Raw genomic sequence first — 22,582 nt, forward strand, 5'->3', positions numbered from 1 at the left:
CAACCCAGGGATCAAACTTGTGTCTCCTGCATTGTAGGTGGTCTTCTTCATTGCAGGTGAATTCTTTACCACTGAGCCACCAGGGAAACTTCAAATTTTGTAGCTTCTGTGTTTATTTAGTCTAACTGGGTTTTCACTATTCTGATTACTGTTCAGATAGTCACAGCTTTTTCAGAATTATTTTTCTTTTATCCAAATGTATAGTCAGAACTGGTACGTTATTTTTTAAATAGACAATAAATATACTTGTTAAAGGTATAAAAGAAATACATGTAGTTCCTATTCTTACCCCCAAAACAAAGTTTCCTTCTGAAGGCAAATACTTTGAACTAGTTTTGTATCTATTCTTCAGAGATACTGTATGCATAATATGAAGATGAATGAATATATGCCCTTTTAGTAAACAACTTTATGGTATATACAATAAAATCAACAATTTTAAGTATACAGTTTGAGTTTTAATGAGTATAATTCACAGTTTTGCAGTCCCTACCAAAGTCATAATATAGAATATATCCATAGCCCCCCAGATTTTCCTCATGTTCCTTTGTAATCAGTCCTCTCCAACTCCCTCTAGCCCCTAAAACTATTAATCTGGTTTCTATTGTTATAAATTTGCCTTTCCTAGAATGTGTATCAATGGAATCATACAGAATAATAGTCTTTTTATGTCTCATTTCACTTAGCATACTTAAGTGAGTGCCTTCAACCAAGGAAGTGTTGGAATGAGTATGTTAATTGTGAATTAGCACAAATTTGAGTTAAGGTTTTCTTTTTTTTTTTTAATTATATAATACTGACTTATGAAGAGGACAAGGATTTTTTTTTCCTTTTAGCTTTTTGAGATGTAATTGGCATAAGTTTAAGATGTTCAGTATAATGATTTGACTTACATATATCATGAAATTATTATCATGATAATAAGTTTAGTGAACATCCATTATCTCACAGGTGCAAAATAAAAGATAAAGAGAAAAATTCTTTTCCTTGGGATGAGAACTCTTAGGATTTACTCTGTTAAACTTTTATGTATAGTGTACAGCAGTGTTAATTAACCTCTTCTTGCCTGGAAAATTCCATGGACAGAGGAGCCAGGTGGGCTACAGTCCATGTGGTTGCAAAGAGTAGGACACAACTGAGTGCATGCGTGTGTGCACACACGTACACGCACGTGCACACACATACATATTACAGCCCTACCACTTACCTAAAAGTGTTAGTAAGTATAATTGACCTACCACACTATGTTACTGTCTCGTATACAACATAGTGGTTTGATATGTTAAAAAGTGATCACCACCTGATGAATCCTTATATTCAACTTAGATGAAGTTAGTCAAAAGAAGTGGCTTAACTTTTGTGTTTCACATCAAGCAAGCTCTCTAGTTATAGTGACCTGTATTAGAAACATTTAGGAATGTGAACTGTACAGTAGGTTTTTTGTTTTTCTCCTTGAGATGGGCAAGGAATCTCTGTTGTAGAGAAATACAAAATCCTCAAATTGAGATGTGAAAGAAAGTAAATATTATTAAATCTTTATCTCAATCCCAGCACTTAAAAAAAACTTAACAGAACTTTATTTCTATACTTTATGCTTTATGCTTTATCCTCCAAGCTTACAAATAGGATAAAACAAAATAATTGATGTAATGACTGGTTGAATAAGTTAACTCAGAAGAAGGAACTTACAGAAATATCTGTGTTGCAATTTAAAATATTTATATAACTCAATAAGGTTTGAAATACTTCTTAAATGGTAGGTTTTACCGTTGTAGTTTTAAAAGATAATTAAAACTAGTCCTTCCTCAGAGTTTGTTTTTATCTCACATACCAAGCCAAAGGGAAAGGGAATATAGTATGATTTCCTGCTTTGTGGTTTTTAAGGCATCCCCACCCAGTAACAAATCTCAAGTTTGTGGGTTCTTGTGTTAAAATAGCTAAGAAGCTGACATCTTGTAGAGCATGACTACATGTAATTCCATCTCTGATTTCAAGACTTTATGATGGGTTATATCCAACCAGCCTTTGTAATATATCCCTTTTAAAGTTTTTCCTACTACCTCTGGAAGCTTTGTAGTGGATATGAGCTGAAAAAATACCAGTATCTTGTCAGATGGTTCTGTATAATTTGGAACATTTATGACTCCTATCTGAAGTGTAACTTAATGGTTTTGAGGTACAAAAACCAGCTGTTGATCTTTATTGGAAAATAATAAGTAAAGTGTTTACTTAAAAACAGTTTTTGTGAGACTTCCCTGGCAGTCCATACTCCCAGTGTAGGTGCATGGGTTCAATACCTGGTCTGGGGACTAAGATCCCGCCACATGGTGCGGCCCAAGAAAACCCAAAGAAACAGTTTTTGTGGCTCTTTAGTATATGATCCATGTTTACTTTCCTTATATTTAATACCCATTAAACTTCAAACAAAGCAAAAATGATCTACTTTTAAAAACATACATTTATATTCAGGAATTCCAAATATTTTAAAGAATTAATCTACCTTTCTCTTCTCTGACTTTGAAGGAGTGCTGCTAAAAGCTTTACTGGTGAGACAGAGATTATTGGTAACAGTGATGGTTTTATTAATGGATAATAGTTACATTTATGTTAAATACATTTCTTTTTCTCTCCTTCTTGAAGGAATTGAATGACCTGGCACGGGACCCCCCAGCACAGTGTTCAGCAGGTCCTGTTGGAGATGATAGTAAGTATCTAAAAGGAATACTAAAACATAAAACAGCGTAACAGTCTGCCTTTGGTGAACTCTGTTACTAATAAATATATATCTGCCAAGATTATTTGTATGAAGAGTTAATTATGCAATTTACCTTTATTTGCCCATGAAAGGTGCAGTTTTATGTGTATCCCATCATCTTTTGTACTGTATTTCATTTTGAATTCTTCTGCCAGATGTTGTCTGTGTAGTTGTTCTGGCTCTTCCTTCCTATCCTTTGTCCCTTCTGGGTATTTACCTAAGACAAAATATTCAAGCTTTTGTCTACAGCAAGCTATTGTTCTTTAGTTAGATAATAGTAAGTATGATTGGGGGGGGCAGTGTGTATGTGGGTCTGTGTCTTTCTTTGTATTGACTCATATTTGTGAAGACAGCTACAACTTACCTTTAATGTCCAGTTTATCTTCTTAATCCTGTTTGAAATAATTTATTGTATCTTACCATACATGTTGGATAATAATTTTGCTTTTGTTCCACTTTGTCTCAAGACAGCTTTTCCCCCTGATGCCATCTTTCAGCCTTTTAAAAATGGAGGATATTTGAGCAGGCTGTGTAACTAATTCTCACACACAAAAATGCAATATTTAGCAAATAGGGGAAAAGTGGAATATACTTGGGAGTATATTTAGAAGCGTTTGTGTAAGGGAAGTGTATAGGTTAAGAAAATAAATGAGGTTATATGGACTTGTGTGTAAGATTAATTTTTTCCTCATTTTTCTTAAGATTGTTGTTTTGGTTTGCTAAATCCTTAGGAATCAAAGCAGAATCCTTGTACAAGGATTGCTTTATAGATGAAACAGATGTTATAAATTATAAGACTTAAGTACTTGTTATGACAAAATCCCATTTATGTTATGTTTAGATCTGTCCAGTATTATTGAGTATATATAGTATTTGATATCAAACAGGACAGGCCAAGTATTTAAACACATTATCTCATTTGCCTCACAATTCTTTAAGTGATTGGAAGAGAAATTGTTAACTGTTTTAGAGAAGAATCCAGTGAGAGACTTGTGGTGGTTCTTGAAGTAGACTTATTCTCAGATTTTCTGATTCTAGTTTTGTCATTCCATGGTATCATATCCATCTGCATCAATGTGGTCATTCAGTTTTGAAAGAGTGTTTTTATTTCAGGTAAATTGCTCAGAGTTGAGAGAGGCTGATTTTTTTTTTTTTTTTTGAGAGACTGATTTTTAATTAAAAGTGTTTGAAGTCTGGGGATTAGATTTCACTTTTGAAGTTCAGTACTGTAGTGTGCTAAAGTAATTTGCCTTTGCTTCTACCATAGTTGGTACTACTACATTCCTTTCTCAGATTGAAAAGTGGTTACCCTGGAGAGTTAAACTCCCCTAAAGCATAAGCAATAAAAGAAAAAGAAAGATAAAGTAGACTTCATCAAAATTTAAAAATTAGGTACAGCAAATGATACTGTTAAGAAAGTGATTTTAAAGTCTTTATATTTCAACATTATTAAGATAAATAACCCAATTTTAAAGTGAACAGACGATCTGAGTAGCTTTTTCTCTAAGATATTCAAATGCAGTAAGAACATGGAAAGATGTTCAGCATCATTAATTATCAGGGAAATGCATATCAAAACCATAATGAGGTGTCATTTTACACCCACTAGGATGGGTAGAATCAAAAGGTCAAATAGTAAGTGTTGATGAAATTTGGAGAAATTTGAACCATCATACTTTGCTGGTAGAATGCAAAATGGTACAGCCAGCTTGGAAGACAGTCTGACAGTTCCTCAAAAAGCAAAACACACAGTTTACCGTATGAACCAGTGAGTTCATTCCTAGGTAGGTGTCCAAGAGAAATAAAAACATATATCCCTATAAAAACTCACACATGCTTGTTCATAGAAATTTTATTTATAATAACCAAAAAGTGAAACAACCCAAATGCCCACCAGCTGATGAAGGGATAAATAAAATATGGTGTATCCATACAGTAGAATATTTGATGATTAACAGGAATATATTGATACATACTACAACATGAATGAGCATAAAAACATTGTGCTGAAAAGACCTATACTCTGAACACCATAAGATGCTGGTGAAAGAAATTGAAGATGACATAAATAGATATTGTTAAAATGACCATATTGCCCCAGGCAATTTACAGATTCAGTTCAATCTCTTTTGAATAACCAATGGCATTTTTCATGGAACTAGAACAAAACAAATTTAAAATTTTGGAAACACAAAAGATCTCAAATAGCAAAAACAATCTTGAGAAAGAAGACTTCCTGACTTCAGACTGTACTACAAAGCTACAGTAATAAAAAATAGTATGGTGGTTGCACACACAGAAAAAAGCATATGGATCAGTGTAACAGGGTAGCAAGCCCAGAGGTAAACCTATGCATTTATGATCAATTAATCTACTGCAAAGGGAGCAAGAATATACAGTGGAGAAAAGTAAGTGATACTGGGAAAACTGAACAGGTGCATGTAAATGAATGAAATTAGAACATTTTTTCACACCATTTATAAAAATAAACTCAGAGATCTAAATGTAAGACCAAATACTCTAAAATTCCTAGAAGAAAACGTAGAACACTCTGGCACAAATTGCAGCAATATTTTTTGGATCCATCACCTAGTGATGGACAGACAAATGGGTCATAATTACTTAAAAGCTTTTGCATAGCAAAGGAAACTAAACAAAACAGACAACCTGTGGAATAGAATGTATTTGCAAAACGATGCAACTAACAAGGAATTAATTTCCAAAATATACAAACAGCTCATACAGCTAGTTATTAAAGAAATGCAAATCAGAACTACAATGTGGTATTATCTTACACTGGTGAGAATGGCCATCATTAAAAAGTCTAAACATAATAAATGCTGGAGAGGGTATGGAGAAAAAGGAACCCTCCTACACTGTTGGTGGAAATCTAATTGGTGCAGCCACTGTGGAGAATAGTATGGAGGCTTCTTAAAAAACTAAAAATAGAGTTGCCATATGATTAGCAGTCCCACTCCTGGCATTTATCTAGAGAAAACTCTAATTTGAAAAGATATATGCAGCCCAGTGTTCATAGCAGCACTGCTTAACAATAGCCAAGACATGGAAGCAACTTAAATGCATTCCAGAGAGAGACCTAAGTCAGTGACTCTTAAGTAGGTTTTCTTATATATAACCAGTGTGGCAGAATATGCAATTAAGATTTAAAATGGTAGGTCTCCAAATGGTTTTTGTTAATTAATATGGGGCCTTTAATAGAACCTTTGTTGAAGATACTAGGACTGATCTTAGTGACTCAAAGTAACTTTCTCCTTAGCTACTTAATCCATAAAAAAATTAGTTGGCAGAAGTTAAGAGGAATTTTTCTCAGTACTAATGGTGAGTAATCTAAAAAGGAGAGCCTCAGCAATACCTACCCTTTATTTTTAATCCCTAGTAAACAGACTGCTCTTTGTAGCTTCAGGCCCCAGTGAGGGGCAAGCCAACCATAGGGGCAGTTCTCATACAGATGATCAGAAGGAATTTAAGGGTTTGGGCTGACATCCGAGTGGATTTTTGTGTGGCTTTCTAGTCTTCACATTACCTCCTTGCATCAAGAGTTAGCTGGTTTGAGTTGCTCGTGTATAATCCCATTGACAGCTTCCTTTAGTGTGCTCAGATCCTAGTGTGAATGTTAAGTGCTTAGTAGCTTGCTTAGAAGTGAAGACTGGGTTTTTGATCTTTGTGTTGTACTTAGTGGCATCACCTTTGAAACAGAACATGCACCGTTTTTTGCTGTTTGAAGAGAAAATTTCCTTACTAAACAAGTTTATGATTTATTGGGATTATCCCTAGAGTTTGTAATCAAGCTTGGGACTTCCAGCATATGTTTTCTTTATTTATTGAGATACCAGTAATTCTAAAGATCTACACATGAGAACTGGACATTTTTTTCTCACTGGAAAAAACTAGCATTTCCTAATTTGAGTATTATCTACTTTAAGTTTACTGTTCTGCTCTATACCAGTACTATAAAAGAAGTATATTATAGATATTAGTGTTGGGGAAATGATACAATCAAAGAATTGAATCTTGTGGTTCTTTTTTACCCTTTGCGGTAAGGAAGTGCCTGTTTAAAAGTGAAACTTTCAGCCTTGTCAAGAATTTTGTCTCCCTGTCATGAATTTTTAAGACGTTTTAGCCCAAATAACTTTCTTGTTGAGCACCTTATCAGTGTTCTACACCATGCTAGTCATTTTTGTTTTCTCAGACTCCAAGTTAATTTAGATGACTCACCATGTTTCTTATGAATGAACTGAGATTACATGGGGAATAATATGTTGTTATGGTGTAGGTATACTGTTGATATTACTTCATGGTGACTTTTTGTTGTTCTTTTTTCAGTGTTCCATTGGCAAGCTACAATAATGGGGCCAGTAAGTATTCAGATTAATTTCAGAATAAATTGTTTAGGTAATTCACTCATTTTAACCCAACTTTTTTTGTTATCAACAGAATGACAGTCCCTATCAGGGTGGAGTATTTTTCTTGACAATTCATTTCCCAACAGATTACCCCTTCAAACCACCTAAGGTAACTGGAATATGCAAACTATGTTTTTTATCTACTTTCTACAATGCTAATGAAACTGTTTATAAGAAGTTTTCCTTGTTTTGATAGGTTGCATTTACAACAAGAATTTATCATCCAAATATTAACAGTAATGGCAGCATTTGTCTTGATATTCTACGGTCACAGTGGTCTCCAGCACTAACTATTTCAAAAGGTAATGGAATGGATATTTGATATCAACATAAAGCCTACTATTTTTTTTGTGTGTTTGTGTCTTTTTTAGGTTGCTTATTCTTGAAAGGGTTAGTCAAATTCTTTTTTAAGAGAATGTAGTGGTCCCCCTTATTCTTGATCTGGGGTATAGATCCACTAGAGAGAGTTGGATTTTTAAGCATACGTGTTCCTTGGTGCTGTGATTGCTCTCTGTCCATTGTTCTTGCTCTTCAGGCATAGATTAGAATATGGCCCTTGTGAATCCGTTTTTTTAAGAGCATGGTTAATGTAGAAGACAAGTAATGTCTTTCCAGCCTTGAGATCCATGAATGGAAAGGATAGATAGTGTTCAGGAATAGGAAAAAAACAGCCCTTGTAGAGGAATATTTGTACTATAATTAAAATATTAGTTTCTTGAAGGACAAAGTATAGATGAATTCATATTCACATTATTTAAAGTTTTACCTGTTCTTGTCTTTAGGTTTCTATCAAGAACAGAATCATCATCTAAGATAATCAATTTAATGTATATGTTTATGTGAGCATCTTAGTCTGTGGTATATTGGTGCATGCGTGTGTGTGTGTGTGTGTTTGAAAATGTGTAGAGAAAGTTAGTTACTAACTTTGTGATGAAAGATCCAGTAGTTCTTTTAAATACGACCTAATTATATGAGTAGATTGGAGATTTTTTTTATATCCCTGAACTGAATATTATCTTACTTGTTGATTTGAAATTGTACAACCTTTCAACATGAAATCACAAGAGGATTCAGATCAGATCAGTCGCTCAGTCATGTCTGACTCTTTGCGACCCCATGAATCGCAGCACGCCAGGGCTCCCTGTCCATCACCAACTCCTGGAGTTCACTCAGACTCACGTCCATCATTAAATGTTGTCAAAATACAGTACAAGAAATAGGCTACAAGTATGATAATGGGCTGATTGGATTGGGAAGATCCCTTGAAGAGAATGGCAACCTATTCCAGTGTTGTTCTTGCCTGGAGAATTCCATGGATAAAGGAGCTTGGTGGACTACAGTCCGTGGAGTTGTGAAGAGTCTGACATGACTGAGCAACTAACACATACACACACGCACACACCTATGATAATGGGCTAGTATGTTTAACAGATATGAAGAACATATATAAATCAGTAAGAGGAAAAACCTAGATCCCAGTAGATGAATGGACAGAAAGGAACAGAATAGTCAAGGAGATAAAAATTAAAATAAGTACCCATTTTTCACCTTTTGGGGCTTCACTGGTGGCTCAGACGGTAAAGAATCTGCCTACAATGTGGGAGACCCGGGTTCAGTTCCTGGGTCAGGAAGATCCCCTGGAGAAGGGAATGGCTACACACTCCAGTATTCTTGCCTGGAAAATCCCACAGACAGAGGAGCCTGGTGAACTACATACAGTCCATGGGATCACAAAGAGTCAGACATGACTGAACAACTAACATTTTCACTTCACCTTTTTAATTAACAAAGATCTTTTAAAAAGGAAACTAAACATTTTTTCTTTTCAAAAGAAAAAGTACATTGAAGTACTTCGTGAAGTACATTGGAATGATTGCTTATATATGCTACAGATAGATTTGTTTAGTCTGCCTGTATGTATTAAGAGATAGGAGATTTAATCATTAATATTAACATCCTTTGACGCAGTAATTCTAGGTTCATTTGTTTGTACTAAGAAAACAAACCCAACTGCTAAAATCTACATCTGCAACAATGTTATTTCTGAAAATTAGAAATGACATATAGGTTCAACAGCAGAAAAAACACATTCGGTTCTGGCACATGCATTCAAAAGAATATTGATCCTTACAAATACTGTGGAAAATGGGAAAATACAGTGTTTGATAAAAGCAGGAAAGAGAGAAAATGTTATACACTGTAACTTGCATTGTATAGAAGGTATATTAAATAGCTAGAAAGAAATAGTTTGGGTATTTGAGGCTGAAATTTGGTACATGAAATTTTTTTTTTCCTCTCTACTTAAATTTTATCATTTCTTTAATGCATACATTTAGACAGGAGGCAACATAGTTTCATGGTAAAGAACGTAGATCCTGGATGCAACTGCCTGTGTTAGGATCTCTGCTCCACATCTTATTGGTTGAGATTTGAGACGGATTAGCTTCTGTATTCCACAGTGTTTTCATCTATAGAGTAGGGGTGATAAAAACTATTCACTATTATTCTGGAGATTAAAAAGCAGCAAAAATGCATAGTTAACTGATTCCTTGTAAGCACCCAAATAACTGGGATAAAGGCACTATTGTAAAAAGTATTGGATATTTGTCATAATTACGGTAACACTTGTATACCCTTCCACATTAATTTTTTAAAGGCACAAAAACTCTGAGGCATTAAATTAAGATTTCTGGGGTCCTAGGCAAAAATGTGAACAAAAAAAATCAAAGGACCACATTTTAAAAAGTTGTGACTGAAACAGTTTTACAGATAAGTGGCCCCTATTGTTTTTGTAGGCCTCCATGCCATTCAGTGGTTGCTTGTGAAAGTATTCATATGCCTGTTCTTGTGATTTCCTGACCTGTTTGTTCTTATTTTACCAAGTAACTGGAGATATAAATCTAGCTATAAACGGGGCCAAGAGAGGTGGGACTCTGTGTGTGGGTGAGTTGGGTGGGTGGATGGTGGTGGGGGGAGTCTGTCTGGATAGCTGAAATTGTCATCATAGCTTTTTTTTCTTCCCTTCTGTGCCTAGTGGTGGTGTTTTTTGTTTTGTTTTGTTTTTCAGTTATTCTAAGTCATAAGGGTTGTTAATTTATTTGACTTGGTATGTTCTGTCTGGATAGCTATCTTTTAAAATAACTACAGTACCATTTTGTTGAATTTGGTTTTATCAGGGTACCTAGGTTTAGTGTTATAAAGACTCTTTTGTAAATTGAAGTATGGGCAAGCATTTCTGTGAAAGACCCAAATTCTATGTATGATATAATTATTCTTTAACATATTCTGTTTTAAAGGGCAATAATCTAGACCCAAAATGCCCTCCTCTTTGAGTATATAGGTAAGGGACCTAAATATACAGAAAACTTGAAGCAGGTTAACTCTATCGTAAAGCTACTTGGTTATATGGTTTTAGAATTGGAAGTGATTGAGTTATGACACTAATGAAATTGGTTATTTACTGAAGAAGAATATATATATATAAGTGAAAATTTAGTTACTTCAGTAAAGAGTCTCTACAAGCTGTAGAAATAGAAGTTACTCTCTTTATAGAAAAAGAAAGTATAGTATATTATAAGCCAAAATTAATTTTCTACCAATAAAGAAACTAAGTAGTGTACTAAAAATCCTTTCACTAGATCCAGATAGCCACCATCCTACCTTCCTTTCCTGGAAAGAAAGTGAAGAAGGTTATTTACTTAAAGCTTATCTTTTTAAAATGATGCAAATGAACTTATTTACAAAACAAACAGATTCACAGACAGGGAAAACAGATTTATGGTTGACATGGAAAGGGGGATGGGGAGTGATAAATCAGTAGGAGTTTGGGATTAATAGTTATACACACTACTATATATATAAAATAAACAAGGACCTACTGTATAGCACAGGAAACTATATTCAGTATCTTGTAATAACCTATAATACGAAAGGATCTGAAAATGAATGTATATGTATAAACTGAATCACTGTGCTGTATACCTGAAACTAACACAACACTGTAAATCAACTATAATTAAAAAAATATCTCTTTAAAGTTGCCTGTTTTAAATAGTTGGACAATAAGTAAAGGGAACTTATACTAATTTGGTAGTGTATCTAATTTTAGGTGAAGAGTCAGTTGTATTCTTGCCAGCTTGATAGGTCAGACAAGTTTCTTCTGTAGTCAATAATTTCATGAACAATCAAAAATCTATAACTCCCTGTTGTCATTTCCAGGAAATACATGAAATCTTTCCTAATTGCTGTTAGAATGTTCTGTGCTTGAAGAGGGCATCAGGTGATACACCTGACAATGGGAAGAGAAGATGTTTTGGGAATGCCATCTACCAGAATTGTGGGCAACAGGAATGAAGAGTCAAAAAACATCTTTCCTGATGTTTTTTATTTTCCATATACTCTTAAGGCAAGGAAATAGCTTTTTTGTTAACAACTGAATGATAAAGGGCATGTAAACTTTCTTCATCTCTCAGAAGCCCTTGATCTCTGTAGGATAGATTTGATGGGAAAATGAATAAATTCCTTTTCCTGCTGAATTGATGTTTTGGGAGTACAGTGGGCTCTGAATTATTGTCTCTTGCTACAGAACATTAGAGAGAAATAAGATAGCTGAGTTCTGTTAACATCAGAATAGGAGGATTGGAATTTATTTTGGTATGTCAGAGGCCACTGGATTTAATATAATTAGTGGCTTGGGCTTCCTCTTTGCCTTCAATAAAGGAATATGTAAGTTAACAAATTTAAACAGAGGAAATTGTACTATTGAGATTTGTCTGCCACATTTCAGGTTGTCGTTGAGGAAATGACTGAGATGAGATTTGAAATCGTTGCTGAAGATAATTTGAGACTTTTGTTTGAGATACGTCATATCATCTGTAATAAGTGTGGCCAGCTCCATTTGGGGACAAGTACTGGCCTCTGTGTTCTTAAACTAAATTGTTTTCAACTAAAAATGAAACAAATCGATTGCATCTAAATATGGTACCTGCCATCAAGAAAGCAATAATTGTTGGATTTCATAGTTGTCATTTCTTACTAAGAGCATTCAGTAGTGTGGTTGTCTTTAGAATTTTGGAAGCCATTTATCCCTGAACATGGGCTTCCAAAAATGGAAATTTATAAGCTGGGGAAAGTCTTATTGGTCTAGGATTTGAAAGACCTGTATTCTATTAATAATTCCACTCTGATTACTCACTAACCAGGGAAATGGGGCAAGACAGTTCACCAGCTTGGGCCAGCTTTCTTACTGGTTCAAGCTTAGAGAAGTCTTAGAATCTTTGTTAATTGCTATTACTGTAAACTTAGGTAGAGCTTACAAACCTGCTAACACTACAGTAAATAGGGTCTTAGAATTTTCTCGTGTGTTGGCATCTCATATTTCTTTCAGTCTTTTTGCTTTTATCCTCTACTAATTTATATGTTTTTTTCATTCTAGTACTTTTGTCCATCTGTTCTCTGTTGTGTGATCCCAATCCAGATGATCCTTTAGTGCCTGAGATTGCTCGGATCTACAAAACAGATAGAGAAAAGTAAGTATGGTCTCCAGACAGAAGAGTGTCTGATAGGGTGGAGATGTTTGTGTCTAAGGTCTGAGCATGAATCAGACACTTAAAATGAAGTCCTAATATACTCAGTTGGGGACAGGAAACAGCAGTATTTGCATCAAGTATTATAAGTAGATGATTTTATCTCCGTTTTGTATAATTCCTACTGTCTAGAAGAACTTTTCTACAATATATTTTCCAACAGCTTTATGTCTTCTTCTTGGTTTTTGACATGCAAAGATTTTGCATCAAGAGCCCAGTTGTCTTAGGTAGGTATTTATAAATTAATGGGAAAGAGAATTGATGTTCTACCATTTGGAATAATCTAAAAAAGAAAGTAAATAAATGCTACAAGACCCCAAAACCCCAAATTTCCTTTAAAATAAAACTTGGAGAATTTGCACGTTTTAGAATTGTATTATGAATTATTGAAAAGTGGTCAGGGTATCAAAAGATATAGTAAATGAAATGTTGTAATCTTTTGTTTGTTTTGCATATTATTCAATAAGATTGTGAAGGAGATGGGGAGAAAATGATTCATTTTCAAAAGTTAAAATATAAAAGATTAAATAGTTATTTGAATTATTGATAGAGAGGCATATAGATAAGATATTTTAAAAAGGAGCTGCAATGAGAATGGGGTATTCTAACAGCAGTTGGTCTTAGTTTTTTTTTTTTAATCTGAATCTACATAGTATCTATAAAAATTAAAGATCCTTTGCCCTGCTTATTTTATTACTGGAATGTTCTACTGAAGCAATAAACCCATTCATTTTAGCAACCAAATTGTTAAAATAAGTTCTGCCAAAAAAAAAAATAAAATAAGTTCTGCCAGAACTGGTTGGTTTATTGATGCAGGAAAAGTATTATGTCAATTTGATCATTTTTATGTGATTTCAAGAACCATATAATATAGAATTATATTGAACTCCAAATAAGTAAAACAGGGGTTGAAAATCACCTCAGAAATAGGTCAGTGAAGTAGAGACTGAAGATACGCCAGCAAGTGCTGAAATTTAATTAGAATCCTATATAGCGTTTATCGGATATTTCTAACATTTGTTAGAAATTTGGAGTAGGAAGATGGCTTCACTTGAAGTTCTATAAGTTCTTCCCCTCGAGTTACTAGATGGGATAATGAATGAACTCTGTTGCTTTCTGACTGACTCCTCACCTATGTTAAGCCAAGCTTCTCTTTGTGTGTACAGGTACAACAGAATAGCTCGGGAATGGACTCAGAAGTATGCGATGTAATTAAAGAAATTATTGGATAACCTCTACAAATAAAGATAGGGGAACTCTGAAAGAGAAGGTCCTTTTGATTTCCATTTGACTGCTTTCTATGAGCCCACGCCTCATCTTCCCCTGTGCACATGTTTACCTGATACAGCAGTGCTGCGTGTTGTACATACTTGGAACAACAAACTAGAAATACTGTACTTCTGTACCAACATTGCCTCCTAGCAGAGAAGTGTGTGTGTGACAAGCCAGTTCTCCAGGCATAACCTAGGTGTGAGACTAAAAGCTTTCCTTATTGACTTAAATTTGGATAACGGCAAGGTGAGGGGTGGTGGGTATGGTGTGTTCTTGGATGGGGAAGAAAAGCTCCACTGACCTGTAGGAGATTGTTTTTTAAGTGAAATACTATTAAACTCAAAACAGTTATGAAAAGCAAGGTGAAAAACATGAAGCTGTTTCTGTATTCCTTTTATTCCGAAGGACTTACGTCTTAGGTGAAAGTTATGACCAACCAGATTAAACTCTACCCACATCCTGTATTTTAAGGTCTAAGTTTAACTGGTCAACATTTAAATGGATTGGAGCTATTAGTAAGTAACATGTGATGGGCTTTGCTCCCAACTCTTTTACATCTCCCCACCCTTCAACCTTCATCTTTCAGCCCCTCTTTCTCTCTTCCATATTCTTTGGTTTGTATGTGGTTTCTCAGTTAATACATAGCTAATAGCTCTTATTTTTCTTATGTTTTTAACTGCTTAGGTCTATCTGGATGTAAGGGTGACAATTCATTTGATGGAAATACTTGTGTATATTTAAAGACCCAGTTGCTCCTCTGGAGCTTGTACGTTCAAGAATGATTAATCTGTGTAATAAACTGATTACTACAGTCATTACATATAATTTGTGTGAATAGGCTTTTTGATTTTAAGAACTTTGTCTAGCTGAGATTAGTGGTGGATTTTCTCCCATCCCTGATATGTTTTCACTTATATTGGTTGCACTTCAAAATCATGAAACAATTCCAGTTTACACAGTAAAAAGTATATCTTGAAAGTAATTTTATTGAACAAGATAAACACATAAGCTTAAAAGAATTTCCATGAAACATATGTGCAGTATTCTAGGAACATGACTGTTACATAAGAAATTTGCTTTATTATTGAAATTAAGCTGCATCTCACCAAAACCTTGTGACATTCCTCTGATACATAGGGCATCAAACAAAGGCCTTGCTGTTTGGTAAGTTAAGCTTCTGTAATTGTGGTTGTAAAAGAGCAACATTGACCAAACCTGGGAAACATGAGCACAATCTTGTATTGGAGAGTCTACATAATTACTTTGCACTAACGTCGCAGGATGTTCATCCAGTTTTAAATTGTACTGTATGTGGCTTTTTGAAGTCTTCCCTTGACGCTAGTAAAATGTAGTTTGAAACTTGTAAACAACTATGTTTGCCAGAAACATCGTTCGTGTGAACTAGGCAAGTTACCGTTTTCCCCCCTACTTCTCCTAATCTAATTGTAAATCAGGCTAGCCTGAAAGCCATGGCTGATGCTCTTTAGCCATCAGGTTCTTTCAAATGCATCTTTACACTCTTGCACAAAAATTGAGGAATAAATGTCCACTGCTTTTGGTTTTAAACTTGTTTAAGTTGTCTTATCTCTCAGTGTCACTATATCTCAGAACTGAAGTGTGATACACCAAACCTTTTAAAATGCTGCATTTTAGCTGCTGGCTACTTATTAGTATTTCTAGTATCCTTGACTTTGCAAAGAAGGTTTGACTGTTAATAGTTGTGGGTAAAGGAGTTAGAATTGAGCTCTAACCTAGAATTACCCTCATTCTCAGTATCGTGGGTAAGTGGGAATTCAATTTTTGACTGTTGACCGTGGATTAGTTGCACAGATCCTGAAAGCCTCATTCTGTGGTCATCTTAGAGACCAGCCAGCTTATTACCATTTATTAGGCCATAACATAGATATTTTTACAAGAGTGCTTTTAAGTCAAGTGCTAAAGTAAAAGTCATTGTCCTGATGTTCAGGTGCTGAATGAAACATAAGGCCTTTGAATGCAATTGGTCTTGCTCATTTGAGGTTGGAACATATATTGTCAAGTTTGGTTGTATATTCCTTGGCCAGAATGAAGGCTCAGTGAGGGAGACCATCTTCCCTACTCACAAAAAAAGTGTGTCATTTGGAATGGGTCTCATCTGGGATCACGTTGGTTTTTATAGAACTGTCTCTAGTTTTATCACAAAAGCTTGTTTGCAGTAGATTTGATTATCTTGGTGAGGCATTGGTTACAAGGGAATGTCAAGTGTATGGGTTGCTTTGCTTATTTTTTTTTTTTAATTGAAATATAGTTGGTTTACAATGTTGTGTTAGTTTCAGGTATACAGCAAAGTGATTCAATTGTACATATATATTTATTTTTTCAGATTGTTTTCCCTTACAGGTTATTATAAAATATTGAGTATAGTTCCCAGCGCTATATAATAGGTCCTTGTTGGTTATCTTTTTTTTAATATAGTGGTGTGTATATGTTGCTTTGCTTCTCAACAACATGGAACGCTTGATCAAGTTATGGTTGAAGCAGTCTCTTTCAGTAAAACTACATGATTTCAGATACTCACATACTCTGTTACTGGCCAGTGGCCATTGTCCGCTAGTTTCTACATTTTCGGTAATGTAAAGATTTGGAAAGAGGACTGTTGGGTAGGGGAGTGGCAGGGAGGTCTATAAGAGAGAAGGATATGGTGGTCAGAGAGGAGTCCATGTTCTCTGCACTAACTTAGCAAGTGAAGCACTCTTTTTCTGCTTCCAGAAACTATAGTATTCCACTTTTCCAATCATTCGTCTTTGCCTCAACAAGTTATTTTGAGCCCTATTGTGAGGAGAAATGAATTATTTCTAAACTATAGTTGGAAAGCCTATAAACTGCCCCTTGACTGCAATTAAAGTGAAACTGGCCTTGTCTCATATGCTGTACCATACCCCTTAACAAATCCAGGGGGTAGGTTTTAGTGGAAGAACTTTCTTCAGTTCCTAGGTCTTCTGAATTATGAACACATCTTTCCTTCCTTCCTACTTAGGAACAGCATCTTTGTTACCCCTGCAGAAAATTGTCAGTCATGTTAGGAACCTGTCTCCTTTTGATTCCATTTGTGAAACAGTCATTAAGTGATGTGTTATTCCAGTGAGTGTGGTGTTATATAAGAGAAAGCAGATTTTTTTTTAATGATGCAAAACACGATGCTGATTTGACATAATATTCACATAAAGCTTTTTCTCTTATATTAATAATAGATTTGTAAATCCAGGGGAACTGTTACAATCACGATATAAAACATACTATATTCACATTTAAAAAGTTTTTTCCAACCCATTTCTTCTTTATAATCTAAAACATCTTCATTATATGTAATAAGATAGAGCCACAAGAAGTTGGAGGTACCCAAGACCATTCCAACTTTCAGCCAGTCAGAGTTTGTCATGTGGTAGCTCCCAAACATAGAACTTTGAACTTGCTAAAAAGCCACTCAGGATCCTGGCTGGGCCAACAGCCTGGAGAAGTGTGGAGAAAGCAGATTTTTAATATGAGAATAACTATGAAGGTAACAGTCTATCAGAACATACATCCATATTCACCCAAGAAGAGAAATAGACTTCCTTTGGGACACTCCTAGAGCCTGTTCCCTATTTCCTTATTACTTTTGTGTGTGCTTAGATGAAAAGTGGCTCTGAGTTCTCAGTACCAAACAAAAGCCTTCCTTAAAAACTTTTTCTTAACCTTCAGTTCAGTCTCTCAGTCGTATCCGACTCTTTGCGACGCCATGAATCGCAGCACACAGGGCCTCCCTGTCCATCACCAACTCTCGGAGTTCACTCAAACTCATGTCCATCGAGTCGGTGATGCCATCCAGCCATCTCATCCTCTGTCGTCCCCTTCTCCTCCTGCCCCCAATCCCTTCCAGCATCAGGGTCTTTCCCAATGAGTCAACTCTTTGTATGAGGTGGCCAAAGTATTGGAGTTTCAGCTTTAGCATCAGTCCTTCCAGTGAACACCCAGGACTGATCTTCTTTAGGATGGACTGGTTGGATCTCCTTGCAGTCCCAACCTTAGCCCCAGCTTTTCCTAACCTAACCCCCAGCCTTCTTGATCTTCCCAACCCAGGGATTGAACCCAGGTCTCCCTCATTGCAGGTGGATTCTTTACTAGCTGAGCCACAGGGAAGCCCCCAGCTAATATAAGTGGTTGCTGTTGAGGCCCCTCTGAGTATTTCCAGGCCAGTTCCTGGGATGGGCCTAGAAATAATGAAAACTGGCCATGGGCTCACTTTGTTAGAGTGATCCCAAAACAAATACATTTCCCCATTGTTGCCATATTTTACCCTAATCAATATAAGCGGAAAAACTCAAAGATTGAGACTGACTATACAACTTTTAAGGCCTTTGGCTTCAGTGTAACACAGTCACCAGCCAGCTTTGCCCTTTCTCAGTGCCTGTTCCTGGGCTGGTTAAAGAAGAGGTAGAGTTGGACATTTCTGTGACAAGTGATTACTTTTCATCTTTGAATTTTTTGTGGAGCTGCATCTGAACCACAGCAAACTTCAGATGCCTGTCTTCAAACTGCCTCTCATCAGATGAAGAATGGTATGAAGGTCTTATCACCAGAATAGCAGTTTAATAGTTTTCCGCTGCATGGGGGTTTGTTTATAACCTCCAGTGTGAGGCCTTTTCCAGGGCTGGGGTTCCTGATAACCTGATGGTGCACACTGAAAACAAATGGTTGATCACTTTGGGAAAAGTAAAGAAAAAAGTTACTAAGTGCCCAGGTCAGGCCTCCGGTGACTGATGTCCAAAGAAGAGCAGTGCCCGCCTTAGTCAGTGTGCTGTGTTCCTTTTCAGACTTCTCCAAGGATATGAGTGGAGACAGCCGCCATTTTCCCAGGCACCTCACTTCTTGCCCTGAGCCACTTGTTCTCCTATTTGAATTTCTTCCTAAATACTTGCAAATCTTGACTCTTAAAGGATACTCCCCTACCATAAATTGTAGGGTCTATTAGAGAACAAGAGTTAATGAGTAGGGAGGGTTTGGCTAGCTCTTTCACCCTTGATTTTCCATAGGAAATGAAGGTAGCTTTGGAAGCTCCACAGCTGCTGCTGCTTAGACCATCTGACTTGGAGGTTTCTAGAAACAGTACACAAATACAACCTGACAATTGGGCTCCAGAGCCAGCTCAGGGGTGAGAGAGGTTCCATGCTTGAGTTAGCAAGTCTAGGTTAACTCCCTTGACAGCAGGGGCATGGGATCTTCCTCCAGCTAATTGAGGGGCAGTACTGGTTCTTCTGGGCAGTGTCCCCTCTACCTACATTCTACATCTCTGCCATCTTTGAATGGTGTGGCTGCTTGCAGGGTGTTGAAGTAAAAGTTGGGAGCCGGCATTTCAGAGGTGCCCAGGGACTTTCAGTCATCTGCTGCAGTGTAACAGAAGGAACCAGGGGAACAAAGGCTTTCTGAGACCTGCCAGAGAAGTTGAGCTTTCTCAAAGAATGGCTCTGGGTCATCTAAGCCTGGCCCTTCTTTGGAGGGGACAAAGAGCATAAGGCAAAGAGTAAGGGGGAGGTTCTAGTGCATTGTAAAAGGTTATGGGGTGGGTGCTGTTTTTAACTTCTAAGCTGGATAGAAAGGATACTTCAAGTTTTGGGTGTAAATTTTGGGAAGATTTGACAGAATTCCTTTGTGATTTCTCCTCTTAACACCGTCCCTGGGTTCTTCCATGCTTATCCTGACCCCTGCCACCCTCTGACTTTAACTAATAGTTGGGTAGGTTTAAGTTTCTGTGCCCTCAGATGGAGGAGGTGACTGAAAGGGGCTTTTTGCTTGGGTAGAGAGCGAGCTGTGTCTGAGTGGATGCTAGTACCTGAGTTGCCAGCAGAGGGCAGTGGTGACCTATGTAACAATCATGAAGTGGGTGGTCAGTAAATCTGCTTGGACAGAATCTGGGAGGGGCTTTTGTTGGGCTGGGGAGGTCTGTTTGGGCTTGGCTTTGTTTACAGATTATCCAAAACTGGGTGGCCCGGTGCCTAGCTCAGTTACGCTCCATCATAGCCTTAATCACAGGAAACAGGTTAGTATTCTAACCCAAGGTCTGCCAGAAGTATCAAGCCACCTTTTCCCCTCAGCACTAGTATAGTAGCCATGTGCATGTGTGTGGACAGGTTCGTAGGGACCAGGCCAGGGCCTTTGCCACCTAGCTTTAGGTTGCATGGGCACAAAGACCTGTCTGTTACTTCATGTGAACAAAGGGACCCCATATTTCTAGTACTTCTCTGCCTGGTGCCTACCACTAACCTTTCCCCAAAGATTAGGCAGTCCCTGTGACTAGCCAACTAGTCTTGGCTGCCTACCTACTCTGGGCAACCAGGACATGACTTCATACCTGAGGGATGGAGGCTGAGGACAGGAGGAACAGAGCTGGGAGTGGTAATAAGACCTGGGAAATGTTATTCCCTTGTCCTTTTCAATCTTATCTTGTGTTTAGGGGCCCCAGACTCCCCAGTCTTCCAGCCCAACAGCTGTGAGCCTCCAGGGCCACTACCCGGAAGCCAGCTGCCTCTTCTTGGGGAATTCTTTGAAATTCCAGGCTTGGCCATCTGGGTATGCAAATAACTCCAGATTTGCTGAGCCCGCCAAGTGGTTGCTCCCCAGGCAGAGCTGTGAGAATTTAACTGCTACTACCCCCAGATGGGGAAAACTGCTTAGGGGCTCTTGGTGCATGGAACCTATGCTTTTACCTATTGTGAGACTCTTAGAGTGGTAGAGAGAGGAGTCCTGGGGGCTCCCTAGGTCCTGCTTTAGTTACTAACTGTATAAGGGATTTTGCATCCAAAGGGTGAGTTGGGAGACCCCTGGAGTCGTCCTGGAGTGTGAAGCTCTGAGCTTCACAGCTTCCAGCTCTCAGTCCTGGAATAAGGAGGGAAGCCTTGGGTCTGGTGTGGCTGAGAGGATGGGGACTATCTGCAGGGAAAGCTTCTGACTTCCTACCATGCTAGATCCAGGGAATAGAACTGGCTTAAGCAGCCCAGAGTAGGGCCAGCAGTCCGGCCCCCAGAATGCCTTGCTTTCTCCCAGGCCTCCCCCTGGGGCTGGTTATCTGGCTGTAGCAGGAGGAATGTGTGCTCTGAGTGGGGAAGGGGGGTGTGGCAGGGTCAGGGCAGAAACCTGGGAATGTGGACTTGCTGCCTGCCACTGTCCCTGTTGGAGGGAGGGAGCCATGGAGAATGTGGCTGACAGGCCCCAGGCGTGGGAGAGTGTAGGCCTGCTTGTGTCTGTTTGTGCGGGAGGGGGCTGCCCATGTGTGTAGGAACTTGTGAGAGTGTGAGAGAATTGTGAGCATGGACATTCCTTAGTGTTTATGCATATGGGTGTGAGCCTAAACTGTGTAGCCTTTGAGAAAAAGAAGTCAAATCCGGATTTGAATCACAGGCCCATGACTTTTCAGTTGTATATTCTTGGGCAACAAATTCCTCTCTTGTTTGGTTTTCTCATCTAGAAAATAGGCACTTGACCTAACCTGGCCTATAGCAATGCTTGGTGGAAAATGACCTTAACATATTAAAGGATTGGGGCTACCTGTGAATGCTCCTGGATTCAGGGAAGTTGGCCTAGGTAGTTGCACATCTTTGCTGGACTCCTATACAGGCCAGAGGATTTTGAGCAGCAGCATCTCCCAGGAAACCCAGGGACTTGGGGCATGTTTTCTGGGCCCCTTTGAGGCCTATGCCTTACTCATTTGGGCAAGGCCTGAAAAAATTTACCCAAAAACAGATAAGCATTTAGATGGACATGCCTAGCCAGCCCATGTGTCCCTGTACAGGGTCTGTGTCTGTTTCTTTTGGGGAACAAACAAGGGGTCCAGCTACCCTTTCTAGTGAGTAAAAGCCTGGAATGGAATGCTGGGAAGAGCAGCCTCCAGCCACCTGGGAGTGGGGATGATGTGGAAGGAGGCCAGACCTCCCCCGCAACTCTTTCTCCATCCTACCTGGAGGATGAGAATAAGGGATGAGAGGTAATTGTAGCACTGCCCACAGCCCAGGATCCTTGCTTTCCCCCATCCTAGGTCACAGGCTACCTAGTGGTTCTGCAGCTCTCTTAAAGAGTGCCTGTGTGTGTATGTGCACGTGTGCAGGAGGAAGGGAAATAGCTGTTCTGGAAGGGGAGCAGGTATTGGAATCTTGGATCAACTGGCAAGATTTGGGATCCAGGCACATAGGTTGAGGGATTAGTCAGCTACACAGCCAGACAAGAGAATGTTTGAAGTCTTTACTGGTGGAACATTTAGGGGGCGCTCCCTGGCTGCAAGGGATTTCTGGAAGCCCCTGGGAGGGCCGAGGCCTTAACTGGAGGAAATGAGGGCTCCAGCCCAGCTAGCCCTACAACTGGAACCACAGGAGTGGCTTCTAAGGGTGTGTTGAAGGATCTTGGCCTTGTTCCTACACACATGTACCACTAGGAAATGGTGTCTGGGTGTTGGGGGGTGGATTTTTTGATCTGGGGCCAGTACTCTTTCCTGATTTAGATTTGTAATAGGGCTCTGGACCTGATGCCTCCATTTCTAT

General features: G+C 38.0%; 1 protein-coding gene across 2 annotated transcripts in view; it reads left to right on the forward strand.

Annotated features, from left to right (window-relative positions):
* Nucleotides 1–14,861, forward strand: part of UBE2D2 (ubiquitin conjugating enzyme E2 D2) — a 42,012-nt gene extending 27,151 nt beyond the window's left edge. Inside the window, exons 2-7 of one of the 2 annotated variants that reach the window (XM_061423638.1) lie at nucleotides 2,641–2,704; nucleotides 7,100–7,131; nucleotides 7,211–7,288; nucleotides 7,376–7,481; nucleotides 12,614–12,707; nucleotides 13,931–14,861. In XM_061423638.1, the coding sequence (XP_061279622.1) occupies nucleotides 2,641–2,704; nucleotides 7,100–7,131; nucleotides 7,211–7,288; nucleotides 7,376–7,481; nucleotides 12,614–12,707; nucleotides 13,931–13,976 (420 nt within the window). In that variant the 3' untranslated portion in view covers nucleotides 13,977–14,861. Of the gene's footprint in view, nucleotides 1–2,589; nucleotides 2,705–7,099; nucleotides 7,132–7,210; nucleotides 7,289–7,375; nucleotides 7,482–12,613; nucleotides 12,708–13,930 lie in introns of those variants that run through there. The other variant, XM_061423637.1, reaches the window with a different exon arrangement.
* The last annotated feature ends 7,721 nt before the right edge of the window (nucleotides 14,862–22,582 follow it).

This window comes from Bos javanicus, chromosome 7 (genome assembly GCF_032452875.1).
Source record: "Bos javanicus breed banteng chromosome 7, ARS-OSU_banteng_1.0, whole genome shotgun sequence".
In the NCBI taxonomy this organism is placed as follows: Eukaryota; Metazoa; Chordata; class Mammalia; order Artiodactyla; family Bovidae; genus Bos; species Bos javanicus.